Source organism: Rousettus aegyptiacus, unplaced genomic scaffold, assembly GCF_014176215.1.
Source record: "Rousettus aegyptiacus isolate mRouAeg1 unplaced genomic scaffold, mRouAeg1.p scaffold_m13_p_13, whole genome shotgun sequence".
NCBI lineage: Eukaryota > Metazoa > Chordata > Mammalia > Chiroptera > Pteropodidae > Rousettus > Rousettus aegyptiacus.
The window spans coordinates 43,461,664-43,482,194 of NW_023416288.1; the positions used below are offsets into that span (position 1 = coordinate 43,461,664).

Sequence of the window (20,531 nt, forward strand, 5' to 3'; positions counted from 1 at the left end):
TACAGCGTGACCCGCTGAGGTGTCAGTTAAACGTCTTGGTCACTGGCAAAGTCTACACGGTAACAGAGCGGACCCCGCCGCCTGCCATCAGCCTGAAACCTCAGAAGTCACAGGGACAGTGGGACGCGCGCAAACGTGCTTCACCACTGACGGACGCGCCCGGACGCCGAACGCGGCGTGTCGCTCACAGGCACGTGCCGGGTTCACGCCGCTAATTCGCAGGCCTACGCAGCACCCAGTAAAGTGGCGCATACTTTTAAGTCTACACTAAGCAGGACCACAAGGTGCGTACGCTCTTCTGCTGTGAGGCATTTGATATTTATTTATTACTAGTATTGCGTAAGTCCGTCATATGGAAAAAACGCAGGGTATCTATCCATTTGCTTGCTATGAGACGTTTAGCCTGCGTCATGCACAGTGCAGCGAAGCATGTTCTTACACGCGCCTGCTTGTGGACAAGTGTGAGGCTTTCTCTGAGGGCAGACACACTGGGGAAGCAATTATACCACGGTTATGTAAGATGGGAATGTGAGGGGAAATAGCGTGAGTGAGAGATGTAAGGGAATTCTGTACCATTTTTGCAATTTTTCTGTAATTCTAAAATTAACTCAAAATGAAAGGATTTTCAGGCCACTCAAAGCAATTCCCCATAGGACTGCAGAGCTCGGGGCCAAATACCAGAGACATACGGGTCTCCGTGGTCAGGGGCAACAGGAAGAGGCCGGCCCCTAAGTACCCGACCCCAGACGCACCACCACACCGCCGTGTGAACGCGGCTGTTGGGAGCACCTCAAATAGCTGAGCTTACATATGGCCAAGTGCAGTTAAGTAAAATCAAAGCAGATTTTTGAATATTTATAAACCAAGGCAGGAAGAAGTCACTTAAGTTAAAAAGACAGCCAAGATCCATCAGCATCGAAGTCTCTCTAGCTGTAACACCTTTCTATCAAACATGAAACGACTTACCTCTTCCACAGGCTTAATTAAACCTGACCTACTTAACCCTCTACATGTGGGGCACATCTCCAAGTGTGAGTCCCCCTAAAATGTAAGGGGAAAAATCACTCTTTGAGCCCAAACATCTCTTTTTTCTCGTTTTTCCAACCAGTCAGACCATATACCCTGCCATAAGAAAGTCATGTTTATGTCAAGGTCCAGGGAGTGGGTCTGAGAAGAGCTACGTGGGCCAGACCAAGCCCAGCCATCTCCTCCAGGAAGCCTGCCGGGCCTAACCTAACTTGCACTGCATGCCGCCCGCCCAAGGCAGCTCCCCGTTTGGCCTCAAGCACTTCACACCTGTCGATGTTTTCATTGGGATCGCCTGCAAGCCACTGTCACACTTTCTCTTCCTACTCGGAATACAAAGTCCCCAAGGCATGATATCAACCCACCAACAAGAGCGAGCGCCAGAAAACAGCAGAAATGAGCGGAACTGGGGGCCGGGCGGAGCCTGGGCTTCTCACGCGGTCTGAGCAGCCACCAGCTTAGGCCGCGACTGCCTGCGGGGGACGCGGTTTCTCCATCTTCGGTTTCTGAGACCCTTTCTTCCCATTAAATCCTATTTGTGAGTCGGCCATTCGCTTCCTTTGCCTCTGCTGATGGTCTATGACATACACGATCCATGAAGTCTGGGAGGCATAAGCCACACTGGCAAGAAACGTCTGCTGACTTTTGTTTTATTTTTGGTGCCTCACACAACGTAAGGAGCCCACTAGCAACCAAAGAGTGCCTAATAAATGTGGTGAAGCCAGTGGCTGGAGAACGAGGAGCCTTGAGGGACCATTATCTGAAGCCTGTTTTCTCCATCCGGCCCCTCGGTTATGGCCCGCACTCAGGAGCGGTCTGACATTTCAGTACCATATGGCTCAGCGAGGTTCCAAAGGTCACACTGAAGCCTGCCAGGCTGCCTGGCACTCCCTGCCTCCGCCGGGGCGGACGGCACCAGGCACCAGCTCGCAGCTGCAGCCTGGCTCGGGTCGGGGAAGGCCGGGCTGGCTCCAGGACGCCGGGTCAGCACACAGCCGGGGCAGCGGCCACGGGGCTGTGGTCAGCGCCACAATACCGAAACGCATCACCCAGTGCGCATGCTGCCAGACTTCCAGCACAGCCGAGGAAACGCGCCGGCCGTCTGCACCGCCTCCCCACCAGAGGCATCCCAGAAGCAGGCCCTCGACTGCGCGCCGCACCTCCCGGGCACCCCGCGCTCCACGCCCTCTCCGGGATGCCAGCGGACAGCGCGGAGCCGAGCAGGACGAGAAGGACGAGCAGGAACGTGCAAGACGACGGGCCCGTCCCAGAAGGGCCTTCTTTTCCGTGGGCCTAGGCTTCACCATTAGAGATGTTTTTCTCCTGCTGGGTTGTGAAGCACCTCTTGCTCGCTCAAACTTTCTAAACTGCTACACTTCATACGCTGTAAACTCAGAACCTTTCCTGTGCCTCTGTCAGGGCAGCTCCCTAGGTGATGAAACAATGTTTACGCTGTGAAGGGAAGGAAAGTTAAAGGCGCCAACGCAGGGACCAGAATCCTGGGCCGATAAAGGCAGCAGGTGCCAGGGAGGAGGACGTGGGTACGGGCGGACGCTGCAGGGGGAGGCGAGCCGAGCCGCGGCGTGCTGCCTGACACGCGGGGTCTGCGACGAGCGTGTTCACAAGCACAAGTGTTCAGTCAGGCCAGGGTCCCTGCGCCCCACCCCGAAGCACAGCCTCGCCCGAACCCACCCCGTCTCGGGACGCCAGGCCCTGCCATCGCTTTCAAACAGCGCACACGCACACTGACAAACCCCCGGGCTGACCCGAAGGCTGGGTCGGCTCGCAGAACACTGAGCCATGTGCAAGCGTGTGCGGTTCCAGAAAAGGGCCCTGTGGCTTGCGATGCCATGATGTTATTTGCTCCGCGACACGACAGACCTAAAGCTGGCTATTTGGGGATGAGAAACTGCAGGCGGACTCACCATCCCTCACTCAATCACAGGCCATCTATGTGAAAACCTAGCGGGGTCATTAAACAGAAGTTTCATGCTTCCTTCAGGCTCACCTCACTTCACCCTTTCTCTAGTAAGCCTTGCATTCCACCAGGTGTGCATGCACGCAGGCGCGATTTCAGAAACGGGATGGAAATGCATGGAAATGCTCTGTCATCTGACTTCTCCCCCAAAGGCAGAAGTCCCATCACAGCATCCAAGCCACAGAACTTAGGAACCTGGAAGAAATGTGGACATGGGTCAGGGGTGGCTCCAAGAGCAAGAATGTGCAAGTATGTGGAGGTACATTTATGCCCGCCTATTGTTCAGTGCCTTCCGACTTCTCTTACGCTGCATACTGTATCAGAATGTGCTCGGAAGTTTTTCTGATGTTGAAACTGAGAAAAATAGATGGGAAGAAATAATATTCTAACAGGATAAAATGTGCCTCCCACAGCCAGCAGCCCATGCAACAAATCCGAGGATCAGACATCTAAGATCGCCGCGTGGCAGTATTTATCAAACATTTACAACACAGAGCAGTTTTGCAGCAGGAACCCAAAGTGACTTCACAGAGGGACTCAGCTTTGGGAAGTAGCTCGACATTAAATGCTTCTCTAGAAAGATTTTGTTAAATCATCCATTTCTGAAGCTGGCATGGGACTGAGTTTCAGTCTCCAACCCAAGCCTACGGAGATCTCAAGATCTCTGCCGCCCTGCAAGGGGTTTATTAAGGCTCTCCTCAATAAACTGGCAAGGCCTGGTCCCCCTCCCTCCTGGTCACCCCAATTCCAGGAGTGTCAAATAAAAGGCATGAATTTCAGATCCCCACAAGCTATTTCGATGTCAATGTAACTGAAAGACTATCTGGCAACCAAAGTTCGGGGCAGGCATGGGCAGACTCCATCCCCAGTAACGGGGACGTAATTTCTTCATTAATTGTGGCTAAGAATTTGTGATAATTTAGATAAGTTTAACATTATCCAAAATTTAACTTTTTCTCTAAAATAAGAGCATGATAGGGAAACCAGTAACATAAATAAAAATCACTAAGTATTTGAGACTTTCTCAAAAGTCCCAGAGCACTTTATAACTACATCTACCTATAAATGGTGTGGAACTAAGCCACTGTATTTAGTAAAGCAGGACCTTAGTACCGTGCACCAGGCAACAGTCGTCACGTTAAACCCAGACATTAAAAGTACATGAACGCAATGTCGCTCCTGGCTTATAGCGTTTACATAGGCGTCTTGTCCCTAACTTAGATTCTTTTCAATCTGAATTCAGTGTTCCCATCAGCAACATACACGGGTAAGCAAGAAGCTATGTTTTTTAGAGACTATAATCCACGAAAATCTAGATACTCATTAAGACTGTTGCTCCCACATGGTACGCGGAACATGTTTTGGAGTTTTCAAGGAGATCCAAACCTAGATCCCACGATTACCAACATAAACTCTGTAATTCCCTAGAATTAATTTTTAAGCAGAGCCGTTAACAGACGTATTGGGGCATGCCTGTCCCTCAGAAGTCCTCCTGCGTCCACTCTGTCTGCAACATTTCCCTTTGGGCTTAAAAAAGGCTCAACATGCTTCCTGGTATTGGATATTTTGCCTAAAGCTGCTTTTTTTTTATAGGTGGTTTTTAACCTTTGCTCAGTACCTCCAAACGCCCTCAAAAGGGGACGATATTTCCTACGAGTCGACAGCTTGCCTGCTTTCATCTGTTCAGTATGAAACCTGGTGAGCCCGCATCAGGAGATCCCGGCAAAAACCTCGCCTGGAATAAGGCAGCTGCCCCGGGGGGAAAGGAGCCTCCGCAGCGCGCCTGCGGTCACGGGCACTCCGCGTGGGGTTCCCGTAATTACAGCCGGGAGAAGCATCGCCCCGACGGCACAGAAGCAGCTCCGAGGAGCCAGGCGGATTTTGATAAGAAGCCGCCCTCAGGAGCAGGCGGGAAAGTCAGTGTAATTACTTCTGCATCTTGTCCCACCCAACCCACTATTCCCCGTCTCACCCACAGCCTTTACCAGCTCGCCCCTCGGGCCCGGGATTGTCCGCTGCATGTGCGTACTAAGCTGTCACTGCAGCAACATCTTTCACTGAAGTCTGCATAGGCAGGATTGTACTAAAGAGACAGAAAAGGTAAAGAAAGTCTTTTCTTTAAAGTCACATAAACCACGGACAAAAAGAGCCGGAGTCTACAGAACAGAGCCCAGTGTACACGACTGGTGCCAGATCTTGCGGACTGCACGCCTCGGCTCCCCGAGTGCGGGCAAAGGGTCACAGCGGGAAACAGAAGCGTGGCCGAGGATCGGGCCTAACAGCGGCAAAGTCCCGGAGCAGGCTTCTTAGTGTGGTTAGCCCAGACGCCCCGGCTACCTGGTGAAACCCGGGGGCCACTTCCTGGGATGATGTTTTTAAAAGCGAAACAAAAACCACAAAACACACGCGAAACAAAACTATAGGATTATGAAGGAACACAGGTATAATGAAATATCATTATCGAAATACTAATGAAACAAACTCTTTATGAACACACTGAGTAACAGGATCTAGTGGCATAATTTCACGAGTACTGTGCTTTCCAATGCTCAGAATCGAAGGAAATGCTAAATTTGTTCAGGGTTAGTGAAAAGGAGGATTTCTTTTTATCCATGTTAGGGACTCCAGAATTCTGTCCGTGGGCCCAGTGGTAAAGAACCCTTGCTGGTTATTCTTCCTGATCATAAAATGACTCTGGCTTCTTAATGAAACGCCCGCTAAGTTCCTGTCAGTACAAATCCAGCCCAGTGATGACAAGACTCACGATGCCTGGGCCCCAAGGGGCGCATCACCTCCTGCGATTTGTGGCCACAGCAAAGGCCCCGCCGCTGTCACGCCTGAGTCCCTGGAGCTGAGGTGACAGCTCTGGCCACCGAGCCCGCTGTGCCCGCCTTCACGCCCAGGCGCTGATTCTGCACGTCCCACGCTGAAGACACAGAAGCACGTCTGTGCGGCCCACGGACCACTGCGTCTGCTCATTCGAAAATGGCATCGATACCCTAAAAACGGCAACGTTAATAAAGCAAAGGCTTTATGCGGGAGGCACGACGTTAACTTTATCCACTGACTTTAAGACGTGTGCAGTTTCTGGACATTAAAGTGTGTGGGGAGAGGCGGACTACCTCAGACTTAAAACTGAATAAAAGCGCTCGCAGTTTCATGTGATTATGATTATGTAAAATATCACAGTTAAAGATCTTTGAGTGGTCAAACGAAAGCTGAACCGTATTTTAGTCTTATGCAGAAACATGCCAACAGGTCGGCTCAGCAAATACCCATCATCGTCAATTTTCAGTACTTAATTATTTAATAAATAGTGGGCAGCATTCTAAACACTTTATAAACGTTAACTCCGTTCATTTTCAAAGCAAGCCTGTGGGGCGGTAGCTGATACCCCGTTTCACAGAGGAGAGGGCTGAGGCAGGAAAGGGCGAACAGCCAGCCCAAGGTCCTGCGGCCACCGCGCGTCGGCTGACAGCGGACAGTTTGAAGGCGAGGTCGCCACCCCCAGTCACGCTCCACTGCTTTGTCTTGCTCTGTTCCCGATTCTTTGAACCACACTTCTATTTTTTAATTTTTCACAGTTTTGAGAAGTGCTATTTGCTAACACATCTCTTTTTGGCATGTGGCTATAGACACTCTCCATGAAAAATTGTCACGCTTGTCAACGGGCACTTAAAATTCACCACGTCTATGGAGTGAAAGACGGCGTGGCTGCGAGACCCCTCCCCAGCTCGGCAGAAGAGTGTCGCCGCCGCCCCTCGGTCATCACGGAGTCTCAGCTCCCCACCCAAACACACCGCCATGTCTGTGCTCAGGCACGGAGCCCGGCGGCTGGCAGATGCCAGCTCTCGGAGGGGACAGGTGAGGCGGCCGTGTGCTCAGCTACCGGCCCTTCGCGGCCCAGATCAGAGCACACATGGTGGCTTCTCCATCCCCGCGCCGGCACGGCTCCGAGACCCCGTCTTCTGACAATATAGGGTCTTCTAAAGTGGCTATAGAGAATAAAGAGCCTATAAAAACATTTTTACAAATGAGGAGAGGACAGCATTCTAGATTTACGATGTACCCCTCATTTTGTAGAAAATAAGGTTATTAAAGAAGAGGCCAACCGTCCCATCCCGGACAAGAGAACAGAAGTTCACAGGAGCCGTGAAGATTCGTCCCACGTTAGAAGACACTGTTTCTCACGTACACATTTCCTGGGCTCGGCACGTCCAAAGGAAAGATGAAAAATATTGGTAAATAGGAAGGAGCTTGCGCTTCGAGTCATCTGATCTGCTAGTCTGATCAACAGGCAAACAAAGGCTTCCCTGAATGTCCCCAAGGACAGGCCCCCACAGACACCCTCTGGGCCACGTGCTTTGAGGCCACGGATGACAGGTAGGAGGCCACGGATTCTGGCCTTTGCTGAGCATTTATTACAGATCGGGCAAGGTACCAAGGGCCTCGCGCACGCTGCGCACCTCGCCCTCACAGCCGCACTCCGTCTATTAGCATCGTCCACCGTTTTAAAATAGAAAACACAAGACTTCAAAGTAACTCATACCCGAAATGACCAAACCGGTAGGAGCCTGGGCCTGGATGGGAACCCAGGTCAGACTCAGAGCTGTGACGCACCTCCCCGCCCGAGCAAGTCCTCTGCCCCAGACCCTGACCCTGGTTAACAGGCGGTGCCCACTGCATACAGCAGCTGCAGTGCTAAATGCATATTATTCTGTTAGAGTTGGCAGGAATACCAGGGTACACACAGCCCAGTGAGTAGGTAACTCATGGTACACGGTCACTGTGCTCAATTATCTTCACTTGGAATGAACCCTCCTCTGTGGACGCCCCGATCCAGACTTCTGAGTCATGTGGCTCTCAGCCTCTGCCCCTCGTCCTTAGAGATAACCTTGTCCTGTCTTGCCTGACCCCCTGGTAGAGTCCAGTGCTGAATATTTTCCTTCCCAAACAGAAACAAAGTCCACCATTTCAACGGCAAGTCAATCATTCCCCCCAAAAAAACTTCTGGTCCCCACTTCCTACAGGTGGCTCTTCCAACATCCATCTCCTCAGCTCACCCACTGCTCAGCCCGTGCTCCCTGCTTCTGTGAAAGCCCCCAGTCCCCCCTGCCCCAGCACGCCTCACAGGTCTAACAGGGGTGACCTGCCCTGGACTTTCACAGACCCCATGTGTGACTACAGTCCCTCCTCACTCAGGCTCCTAGACATCCAGACACCATTTCCTGGGCACTGTCTTCTCAGATATTAGCAAGACCAACAGCATCATCACAACCAAGTTCCAAGGCACCGGCCGCCCCAGATGGACTGGGGCGCTGGAAACGGGGTGGGGGCAGGTGGGCCTGCTCATTTAAGCTGATCGCTCTTCCTGGTCATTGATTGGAGGGTGGGAGAGCCACCCTTACCTACCCTAGGTCAACACACATATAAAGTAAGTGACATTCAGCTATGGGGATATAACTTAATTTTGTACACTTTTATCACACCCCAGAGCCGGCTCCTAGGAGACGTGATACCCATCTCTGAAGCGCTGTACGGCAGGAGAGATTCGTACCTGCAGCTGGGACAGTCCAGTGGCCAAAACCTGGGGCTGTGGCCTGCGGGCCTGAGCCGGCGGCCCAGACTCAGCAGCCACGCTGGCTCGTGCAGCCTCAGGTCCCGCGCATGTGAAGGTGGTAATGGTGCCGACCCCACGGGACAGCCGGGAGCGCGTGAAACAGGGCACGGTGGGTTCTCCACACTCACGATGCAGTAGACATGCCTGGCCGGTGGCAGGGAAAGGGGTGTGACGCGCTGGGCACACGCCGGGCACAGGCCGCTCCACGGGGCCACGCGGCTGGCTCCCAGAGACGGCTGCAGGAGGCTGCGTGTGACTTTTAGTTCAGTGGGAAAGCGGACATATCCGCGATGCAGACGGACACCCGGGCTCTGGGGCCCGTCACCACCGTGTGCCTCTGAGCCACGCTGCAGGGGAGCACCCTCCCCAAACCCCATGGCGGCGCTGAGGTCAAACCCCGCAAACACGAACTTCTGCCACTGCGGGTCCCCGAACGCTTTTCCTACAGAGACCTCTGTTGCTTGGGTTTTTATCAAACCAATGCCTTGTTTCAATAACGAGGAAAATTCAGAAGAAGTAGAGATGTGGGGTGAACACGTTTGATTTAACAGGTCTCTGTGATCCAGCCGCCTTCACAAATCCGATCATCATGAAAGAACCCAGATTCAGCACGGAGGGAAGGGTCAGAGGTCACACACGTGCGCGACTGTGGACCGCACGTCTCCACCCGAGCACCGCAGCTGATTGTTTTAAAAAATGGACGCCAGCTGATTCCAGCTCACGTGCAGTAACTCGACGCCTAGTTACATTCGAGACAGAGGGAAAAGCTGGAAAGAAACAAAATCCGTTAGAAGACAGACAAACGAAGAACGACTGCTATTTTCTCGAGTGCTCTATTTCCATGAAGCACATGCTCAGCTATAATTTTAGAAAAACTAAAGAAAAAATAACTCTTCCATTTACTATGTCAGTAACAAGCTCAGAAAATGGACAATAAGCCCCTTCCACAACCGGGCGTTAGCATTTAACAAACTCTTCTATAAATATGAGCAATAAACACTTTCAGCACAGCTGGCTTCCGAGGGTTCAATATTAACGAACAGACTGAACATTCTTGGTTTACTACAGTTTTCCATCAAATGCAATAGTCATGGTGACGAGAATCGGGCCCACGTGCCATGCAGCACGCCTCCTAAAGACACAGCTCCGTGGTGTGACGGGGTACAAGTCACAGGGTCTGCCAGGAAGGGGGTGAGCAGGGCCATTCTTAGCCTGCAGTATTGAGAAGGTTCTGTTTCCTCTATTCAACTGAAAATAAATAAACGGGGTACACGAAGTTCTAGTGTCCCCGTCACAGATTCTAATCACACACACCAAAAAAAAAAAACAAACAACTCATCCACCACTCGAAACATACCAAAGACTGACTCCTAGGAATAAATTTACAGTTTTTGCCCACTGAGCCAAAGGATATATCCTGAGGAGTAAAACATGAGAAGATCACACTAAATTCCTGTGAGGGGAAATGTATAAAAGAGTCTATGATGTAATGAGAATTTAAACATTTTCTTGTTTAACCATTTCAGACATGTCACAAATGAGATCCGTAATCACACAGGATGCCAAGGTCAGTTGCAATAGTAATTTAAAGACCACTGAGTTTGGAACAGCAGGTGAGAGATATTATATTGTACTTTTTATGCTCCGACATTAATTTATAATAAATAGTACTGTTCTTTGCAGGATGTAGCACAATAAATTCTTGGATTTTTGCCTTTGTTACTACAACTATGTACTGACACGCTGTTTTTAAGGAATTCTCTTTACAGCAACAACAAAGTATAAATCAATAAAATGAGGCCATTTACAAATTGCATTTAATCAAAGTAAAGAAAAAAATCTAAAAACCACAATGGTGACTTTTTAGCAAAACTTTGGCAAACAGCAAACAACATTAAATTTATCTCGGCTTCCACTGGTTGCTAAATTTTGATTTGTTTTAGATTTAAGGTTAAAGCTCCTATGAAGAGAGTGTTCGTGCACTGAGAAGTCAGAAATAACTTGACATTTAACAGGTATGATAGTTATTTGGAATCTATACTATAAAAATAGTCAATTCCTAACTTAACAACTCAAGTTAACAGCTCTACAAAATTTAGCTCCGGGCCAGGTTTAGAGAGGATCTTTGGATTCTAGCAAATATGTCTCTCCATCGGCTAAGCCATATAATGGGGTCAATTCGGTTTGGTGGACCATTCTGGAAACCAACCCATCATTTATAACATTATTCCAACTAGAAAATTAATTGCCAGTTCCAGTACGGGGTGTGGGATGTGTGTGAAGGACACACCGGCGACTCCGACGAGCAAGGCAGCTGTTACGACGCCGGCGTACTGCGGGAGAGATGGACAAGGGCTTCTGAAAAGCTCAGAGGTTAAGTAACTTCTTAGAGGTCGGCAGTTAAGCGTTTTTAAATATATATATATATATATATATATATATATATATATATATATATATATATAAAAACACTGTCTCACTTGTCAAAACGACCTCTTTTACCCAACGACTTTTAAATGCCATAATAATAAAAAATAGACAGTAGGTTAAAATTCCTTGTATGTACCCACCCACCCACCCCCCAGAAAAAGTCCTTTAAAAAGTCTATTCCCTGTATCATAAAATTTTCCTGAGAATACAAAGGATTTTATGCTCACAGTTTACCAGAGATATGCTGAATTTCAATTCTCACTAATTCCTCCTCATTTTGGTTTATCCTTCCCAACTGAATTAAGACCCCACGTTGAGTAAACATTACACAAATGTAAGAGAATAATTTGTACCTCAAAGATACACAGTTCATCATTTCTCATGAAAATTAAGAGAAACCCACTCTTCTCATAGTCTGACCAATTAAAAAAAAAGTGTTCTCTGGGCAATAGTCCATGTCACCTAGTATCATGGTTACACTATAGTCACCAATTAGTGGTTTATGCAAGCCCGTGACGTCATGAACATGGCTGAGTTTCTAAGTTGGTAAAAAAAAAAAAAAATTATGGCATCAAGGAATTAGAAACTATTCACTTTATAATATTTGGTTAATTACAGCTGCACCTTGTTAATGAGCCCTACAGCTAAAGCTCGTGCTTTACAAAGCACGACGTTCTACAGCAGAGACTGTAGAAACCACATACGGCTGTTGGCATGTCACTGTATCCAATGCAGCCTCCCCAAGTTGCACAGAGACCGTTTTCCTGCGGAAGGGATGAAGTACCCGGCGACGATCTAGTGCTCAATAAACACTTGAGTGATTATAAAACAGACGGAGTTCACGAATAATTCCTGACATCCTTCATTACATAACCTGGCTCTAGGGAGCACTAAAAATCTATACGTACGTACACACACACACACACACACACACACACACACACACACTCTAAGATACTCAATGGGATTTACGAAGAAAGAAAATGGACAACCTGACCATTCCATCACAGAGCTATGGAAGTAGGAAAAGACAGATTCATTCCATGGAATTTCGTGTGGCCATGAAAACATGTATTGAGAGTTTATAATTAGAAGTTTATAAAAAAGAAATAAGATTATGAAATTATACACACTATGATCTTACTTACTTAACATAAATGGGAAAAGTTTTACAAAATGACCGCTGCCACCGTCAGGAGACAGAGGAGCACGTCACTGACCCTCACGCTCTACTCCTGTCCCCCAGCTCCCGATGACGGTGCGTGTGACGGACACTGGGAGGTGGGGCGCGAATGTCTCTAGAAGAACCCACCACGCGGAGCCCCAGCCCAAGCCACGGCTGACCCCGCCATCACAGGCAGCTCACGTGCTGGGGGGCGAGAGGACCTCACACACGACACGGTGATGGGGTCTGGCCCCAGCTGCCGGGCGACCAGGCGGTGAGCGATGACAGCGTGCCCCTCCCACACCCTCCTCGCGGTGGCCACTGGGGACATCGCCCTCCCCTCCCCGCCTGGCGTGACGGCACACAGGGTCCTCCACCAGCCGCCAGCTTGCTCCCCGGACGCTTGAACATTTAAAGGGTGACACAGCACCCCTCTGCAGCAACTACACACCTAAGCAATCTCACGAGGTCTTTATTGGGCACTAAAGATTTTTAAAACATGAAGTCTGTGGGCAAATCATTTCTGGACTAATCATCTGCAGGAAAAACACAGCGGCTCAGAGAACGGAGCCCCTAACCCTGCTGCTGAAGAACACCTGGCTACAGGACTTCGGTGTGAGCAGCTCCCCGGGCAAGGACGGAAGCGGGGTGCTCCAGGTGCAGGAACACTGAGGCAGAGGTGACACCATGTACGAGGACCTGGGGATGGCACCCGCCGAGGGACGAGGTGCATGCTGCGGGGCAGACGAGGGGGCCCTGGAGGCGCAGACGAGGTCTGGACCGTGGAACCTTCTGCAGGGTCCTGGAGAAGCTGGGCTGTGCCCCGCGTGCCAACGACTGTAGGGGGTAAATGATCTGCATCGGCGTGGTCAAGAGGGCTGCAGCGGGGAGGACGGGAGGACGCGCTGGGGAAGTGGTGAGCCTGCGAGAGGAAGGGCACCTAGGCCGTGATGGCAACGATTTCGGGAGGAAACGAGGCTTCCGCTAAATTAACAGCACCGGGGACAGAGACGAAAGGGCGGATCTCAGAGAGACGTCGACCGCAGCATCGGCGGGATCCGATGTGAAAGAAAAGGCAGAGCGGGCAAGGAGGGCACGTGGGCAGGAGAGCTCCTGACCAGCCTCTTCTGTGCCAGGGGCCAGTTCTGTAGTCCGGTGAGGCCTAGAAGTGATTGATACAATGTTTCTAAGTGAATAAAATACACAGAATTAAAAGGAAAGACACTGAAATACAGCTCTCTCCGTGGATGCCTGATGAACAGCCCGAGGCTCTCAAGCCTGAGCCCGCATCAGGGCCATGTGGAGGACCTGGCAGAATAGAGCGGGGCGCCGGCGCCCAGGGCCCAGAGGATGTGCCGCGGCTCTGGGAACCACGCCTAGCGACCACGCCACCGGGGAGATGCCCGGGTTTCTGGCGAGAAATGTGGTGAGCCAGGCACCACCGCACACCTGCTCACCTGTGCGCACCCAGCACCTGCAGCTTGGTGTGCAGTGTGAACTCTGTACTTCGTGAATAAGGGAAGCAGGACACAGACCCGAGAGTAAACTCAGTACTTCTGTGTTTGGATAACTTACGCCTCCATTTGGTTTTTGTTGTGCTTTTTTCTTAAGCTTCGGGACTCACAAAGACAACAGATTACACTGCTTTGTTCTAATTTACAAGTCTTTGAAAGATTCAGAAAATGATCTTCAAGTTACCAGTTACGTTCTTCTATGTGGATAAATACTTGCACTATGCATACCCGTTTCAAAATGACAAAATGTAAGAAAGCTCTCTCCTATTAAAGTTGTCCAACACTGAAAATGTCAAAGAAGCTATCACTTTTAATAAACTAAGCGAAGTTCAAACGGTTGTCCAATAAAAGTCTTCAGGGAATGTTCTGTAATAAATGGCTGAAAACTACTTTTAATTAGCATCGCAATAGTTTAATTATAAACGGATGTTTCCCCAGCTCCTGGCAGTGCTTTAAAAATCATTTGTTTCCACAAATACTTTATGGAATAAATATTTCCGGTCCGTTCTCTTTAACCACAGCACAAAGGTTACAGGTGAGGAAGACTCGGCTTCATCTAAGTTACTACAAGCCAACTCCACAAATGCCACTGGTCACAGGGACGTGTGCTCGCGAAGTGGCCTGCTCGGTGCTGCCTGCTGCGTGACGGGGGCCGGCGAGGCAGAGGCCACGATCCGGCCCTGCGAGCAAACAGACCCCGCAGGGTCCTACCCGCGCGGGTTCCCGCGAACACGCCCCGCTCCGAAACACGTGCTCTCTCTCAGAACGAGGCTCCGCATCTTTCCAAGTGTACCCCACCCTTTAACTGTGCGAACCCCTCACGCACACCGGCCCCTCGCTGCTTGGGGCTGTCCTTTCTTCACCATCTCGCGCACGGCTGCATTTCCCCCCCGGCCCGCCCCACCGCCTCCTGCCCTGCGACGGGCCCTCAAGCCTTCTCCGCGTCCCCGGCTGCCCGCTGCAGGCCCGCCGCACGGTCCCCGCCGCGTCCCTCCCCTCTGCAGACGCAGACCTTGGGGCCACCCAGGTCCCGACTCCGACCCGAGTGCCCGACACGCTTCTCTCCTGCTTCTCCGAACAGACGCTTCACTCCAGCCAAGTGGCCCTACTAAGCGCAGCACGGCTCACACCGCCAGGTTCCTGCCCCGGCACCTCCCCAGCCACGACACCCTGCACAGGTCAGTCCCGCCTGCCTGCGCACCCCTCTTCGCCCCCAGAAGCCTCTCTTATCCTGGTAACGGCCCCTCGCCCCGCTTGCCACAAAGTATTTCAGGCGACTTTGCACAACTTCTCTTCCTGGCCTGACCGCGAGCTTCTGCACAGCGAGGGTTGTTACGGCCATACCGACTGGCACCACCTGCCCACTCAGCGCACCCGCGCTCAGAGCAAACGCTCCGCAAACATCAGACTCCAGGAGCCTCGTCTGTGCGCCTCGTCCATCTGCGAACACGGGCTCCTGTTGGACCTCGCGAAGGGGCTTTTATGAAAATCAAATGAGATGATAAAAGATTTCTTTTGAAAACATTCTGCTGAGTTGGTGGGGTGACAGCATCGGGGAAGCCAGTGTGCATTCACGCGGTACCAGACAGGCCAACAGGGCGGTGTGGCCGCGGGCTCCAGCAGCATCAGAGCCCACGGGGATTTAACGCGGCAGAGACCAGGTAGCTCGGGAGGACTGGGGACGCCCTGGGGAGAGTCTTCGCTGGAGGGAAGGATGGCGTCAACCCCGAGGGCAAACGGAGGCACAGCGGCTGGGACAGAGGCCTACCGAGTCAGCCCGGGCTCCGGGCATCTTAACCTCTGTAGAAAACTCAAGAAGCTGAACGTGGCGGTCAGAGGCTACCTAGGAATCTGAGCGGCACTGGGCAGTCTCCCGAAACAGGCACCACCACCACCTCCCCAGCCGAGGTCAGTGGCCACAGCGGGAAAGAAACCAGAACGTTCCTTAGGAAGGGAACAACCACAGATGTGCTAAACTTTAGCTTTCTGTACACTTATCTTTCTGAACTGACTCGTCCTCGGCTGCGGCCTCTACTACAGGACCTGTCGCCGCACCTTACACACATTTTTTCCCCGAGAACGCAGGCTTAGCAGACATCTGCATGGGGGCCTAACGTGGACTCTGAGCTGGCGAGGCAGGACCAAGGCCACCGCCAGGTCACAACCGTGATCCCACGCTTCCTGCAGCCCGGCAGAATTAACCACTGAAGTGAGTCATGTGACTTCAATAATAAAAAATTAGCCTTGAAAGCAGACACGTCCCAAAAGGGCAGATCAGTGGCAGATTTCCTATTGTTTTCTTTCCTGTTATGACGTCTACGTGGTGACAGCTGGTCCTCAAGCACACCCCAGACACAACCCTTTCTACAAGACTGACCACATTTGTTACCGGCAAAGAAGAAACGGTAGGAAAAACACTTCAGGGACTAGCAAACTTGCTGTACTTGTTTGGAACACTGAACCGGACGTGTGCCTGGTGTGGGCCCCACGTGGGACCGTTTCTTCCACTCCGTCCCGTAACCGGCAGGTAGCGAACAGCACGCAACAACCCGGGCCCGCGCACGGCCACAGGAAGGAAAGCCAAGCGCCCCTCACGCCCGGCATGGCAAACGCAGTGGAAGGCCGCATTTCCTGTAAACACCACCGAGACTAAAAGGGACATCAGAGGGTGTTGCTGTGATCCCGGGATTTGCCTTCAACACCATCAGCGCATGAAACACAAAGGCACCTTATGAACTCTGCGTCCCGATTTCATGCAGCGAACTTTTTGGGGTGAAACCTAGCGCCGTCATGCTGAGTGTCCTAGAGAGACAGGGCTCGCGCCCACGGTGTGAGGGCGGCTTTGTTCACGGGAGGGCAGGAAAAGCCGCGCTGGGGAAAACAGCGCGAGCCGTGGACCTGCCACTGGGCCACCAGAGCGGCGTCAACAGCCCACCGCGCTGACTTGTCTCGGCTAACACGGCAGAGCAAAGCGGGCCTCACGCCAAAGTCGCTTTCTCCGCAGTGCCTGGAAGGGAAGGTTGACACAAAGCCTCCATCCTGAGCGCCCCGACGAAACGAGGCCTGAACTCCCAGTCACTGCTGCCCCTGCAGACTGACCCCGACTCTCTGGGGGGCAGAAACGGGACACGCCGTCATGCGAGGTGGTTGAAAAGCCGGTGAAGAGAGGTGCCTTTCAGTCCTCATGTACCATAAGAGAATTTTTATTAAAAAATGATAGTGGGTTTTTTTTTAAATGCACCACAATTTTTATTTTGCATGTTCCCAAAGGAGTAAGTAACTCCAAACAGTGTGAAGCCTCATTGATCTGGCCTGGAGAGCAGAGAGGCCGGGGACTGGTTTCCTGCATGACAAACACTCTGCCATTCACTCGCCAGGAGAGGAAGTGCCGCGCTGGCTGCCAGCGCCCCGCCCCTGACGGGCCTCCCCTCCCCCACGCTGGTGGCCTGGCTGGGCTGTCACTCCTGGGACCCCAGGCCCCTTGCCACAGAGGCTGCACGTGACTCGGACTGGCCCAATCATGGCAACAGCCCCTGGACAGAGTGGCACATCTAGAAACAGGCACCTGCCCCCAGCAGGACCCGCATCCTTTCCTTTAATTAACTGTGTGTGGACGTTGGCGAGAAAAGGTCTCTTCTTTGTTATCCAAAAGCCTCCACCAAGGAGACTTGGAGCAAAAGCAACAGAGCCCTAAGAAATTCCGTTTAACCTCCTGGGTACCGCTCTGCCCCACGCCGGCCACGCCTGCAAACTGCTGGTCACGCAAAGCAACGTTCTCATGATGGGTTTTCATCTCTTGCAATGGAAAGAATCCCAATTTATACAATCCCCAAATTTCATCAGATTAAAGTTTACCTTACTTCAAGGAAACCTGGCCCAAATGAACTGCAGGCTCTTTTCTCTTTTCTTTTTTTTTTTTTTTTTTTTTTTACTTAAGGGAAAAAAAAGTACTAGACACGATTTACAATTGAACCTTTTCCTATCACTCCAGTCACCTACGTCATAACATACGATGCTCCCACGCATTGCTGAACCACCCAGGGGTACACGGATCTTCATGAAGGGCTCCATGCGTCATCCTGACAGATGACTGTGCTTACCATGCTGAAGCAATGACATGCAGCCCGCACGTGTGGCCAGGAGGGGCTGTGTCCTCCCTCACAGCCCCTGCCACATTCTAGGACAAAAAACCACTTCCTGAGGGGGAACAGAGTAAAACATGGCAAGACACTTGCTGCGAGTGAGTGACCACAGCGTGTCCTCTGTCTCGCAAGGAGAAGAGCTTCTCCCCCCTAGTTACGAGACAGACAGATCGTGAGGGGGGAGGAGGTGCGTTCTTCACACGCGGCCGCCCCGCCGTGGCCCAGCCCCGCACCCGGCATTCGGCCCCTCCTGCCCGCCCTGGCCACGTCCTCGGTTCCCCTCTGCACGCACTCCACGCCCGCCACCGCCAGGGCCAACGGCGTCCCTCGTTGCATGACCCCGTAATGGCCGCCCTCATCTCTGTGTCCCCTGCCTTTCTCGCCGCTGACTGGCTTAGCCCCTCAGCTCCCCGAGTATCGTCCAGGACGAGGAACCTGGCTTAGCTCTTCCACATCGTGTCAATGTTGGCAAAGGCCGGCTGGTGACTGCCCGTCTCTGTGCTCTGTGTCCAAAGAGAAGTCCCTCTCATCTGCTTACTCATCATTCACTTAATCATTCATTTAACAAACATTTACATAGACCTAAATAGAGGCAAGCCAGACACGCCTCTAAGTACTTTACGAATGCTCATTAATACTTGTAGTAAGTAAGCCAATAAAGTAGGTACAATTACTACCCCATTATGCGGATGAGGATGCTGAGGAAGAGAGAAGTGGGTAATTGCCCCCAGGTCCATAGCCCCTAAATGAACATGAGCTGCAGCTGTCGAGGGCCAGAATTTATACTCTAACTATCATGCCAGTCATAAGCCAGGGCCTGGGCAAGCCCACCTTCTGAAACAAGTTTAGTATGCATTCATCCACGTATTCATTCAAATTTTCTGAGCACCTATTATGATTCAGCAGTTAACAAAACACACAAGACCCTGCCTTAAAGGAGTTTATATTCTGACTAGTTAGACTGCCCTGCCAATCTTTATTGGTGGTTATATAGCACACTGGTGTTCTCTAAATATAAACTTTTATTGTTATCAAATTTAGCCAAACTAGTAAGGTACATGTCTGGTAGTCTTTTTGAAAACAGGATAAATGGCAATCATCGCCGTTGCTCTCTGTCTGCATTACTTATTCGCCCTGTGCTAGGAACTCCAAGTGCGCATCGCTGCATTTGGACGCGCACATTCCAAGCAGACGCGCTCTGTCTAAAAAGCAGCACGTGGATGTCCCTCTCGCCAACCCAGCGCTAGAACTGCCCGCGGTTCTGCCTCATGTTCAATATGTACCACTAACTCTGCAAACCTTTCCAGAGCACTGAGCGTGGCAGGCGTTGTGCTAAACGCGTCTCATGCCTCACCTCCGCGGACATTCCCGGCCGTCCTGAGGTGGGTACTAGTACTCCTTCGCACAGAGCAGGCAGCGAAGGCTCCAACACCTTGCAGGAGGCCAATCCGGAACTCAAGCCAGGATCTGCCTGAGCTCCACGTGGGCTGCCAGGAAAATGCCACTCGTTGGCGAAAGACACGTGATTACGTGGTGGCGCAGCACTATCCATTAAGAGGCTAAAAATCTTTATATTTTTTAGTACTAACATCAGCAAAAACTACCTAATATTAAGCAGAGTATCATTTCGGGCTCGGTCTTTGACTACAAACAAAAATAGTCCACTATATTTCTAAAGTGAATTTCGTTCCCTAGAATACAAATTCAAATATGAGAACTACTACTCCATTCTCTGACCTGGATATTTAAACAGCCAGTGATAAGCGATAAGAGGTGGGGGAAAGCGTGAGGTTTGTATGTTTCTCTGAGGAACTGAATTAAGCATAAGGATAAATTCTGTCAGAAGTAGACCAAGGTGAAGGAGAGCATCTAGGGGTCATTTAACACAAAATTGATCAAAGAACGCTGCTGCTTGCCGGTCGTCGCGTTCCTCATCCTGTTTCAAGCAGGGAAGGTCTCATGACCCCTCCTGGAAGTAACTGCCACCTGCTGGTACCTGCGGCATCGTCACCTTACCTGCTCGTATCACTCCGCTGCGGAGGAATAAGCACACAGGCCAGGCTTCCGGCCATTTCTGTCGTCTTTTCTCTTTCCATGAGGGAAATCGCATGCCAGGCTCCTTCTCAATATCATAACTAGAAGAGGCAGAGAAAGTGAGGAGCCTTTCAACGCCACTGTCCCCTAGACAATGTGAACCAGGTGTCTTGGGAAACTAAAAGGCATGGCTGAGGAGAAGACAATCCAGCTCAAAGAACGATGCCGTTACAGAAAACGAAACAACGCTGCCAGGGCCGGAGAGTCACCAAAAGCCGTCCAGGTCCTGCCTCCTGCTGCCCGCCCCTCGGCCCCGACGCTCATTTCTTCACATCCACCCAGTCTCCTTATTGCCATCGTTGGAAACTATATTCCCAAACGTTTCACATGATTTTGCTGCTACCCTATGAGTTTGCATGGGCCGCCAGGGGCCACCCCGCAGAGGGAGTGGCTTAGCGCCAAGCCGCGCTCACAGTCCTGCGCACGAGGCGCTGGCGGGGCCGCTTCTCCGGGTCGCCCCGCGGCCTTCCGCTGGGCCGCCCCGCGCTCCCCCGTGCACGCGCACCGCCGGTGTCTCTGCGCGTGTCCACATCCCCTCTTCTCACAAGGACACGGGTCACAC

General features: G+C 51.4%; 1 protein-coding gene across 2 annotated transcripts in view; it reads right to left on the minus strand.

The window, feature by feature from the left end:
* DOCK4 (dedicator of cytokinesis 4) overlaps positions 1-20,531 on the minus strand; it is a 282,383-nt gene that overhangs the window by 232,321 nt on the left and 29,531 nt on the right. The window contains exon 1 of one of the 2 annotated variants that reach the window (XM_036230496.1): positions 19,892-20,130. The exons of the other annotated variant lie outside the window; for it this stretch is intronic. Within the exon in view, the coding sequence (XP_036086389.1) occupies positions 19,892-19,985 (94 nt within the window). The 5' untranslated portion in view covers positions 19,986-20,130. Of the gene's footprint in view, positions 1-19,891; positions 20,131-20,531 lie in introns of those variants that run through there. 2 annotated transcript variants of the gene reach the window in all.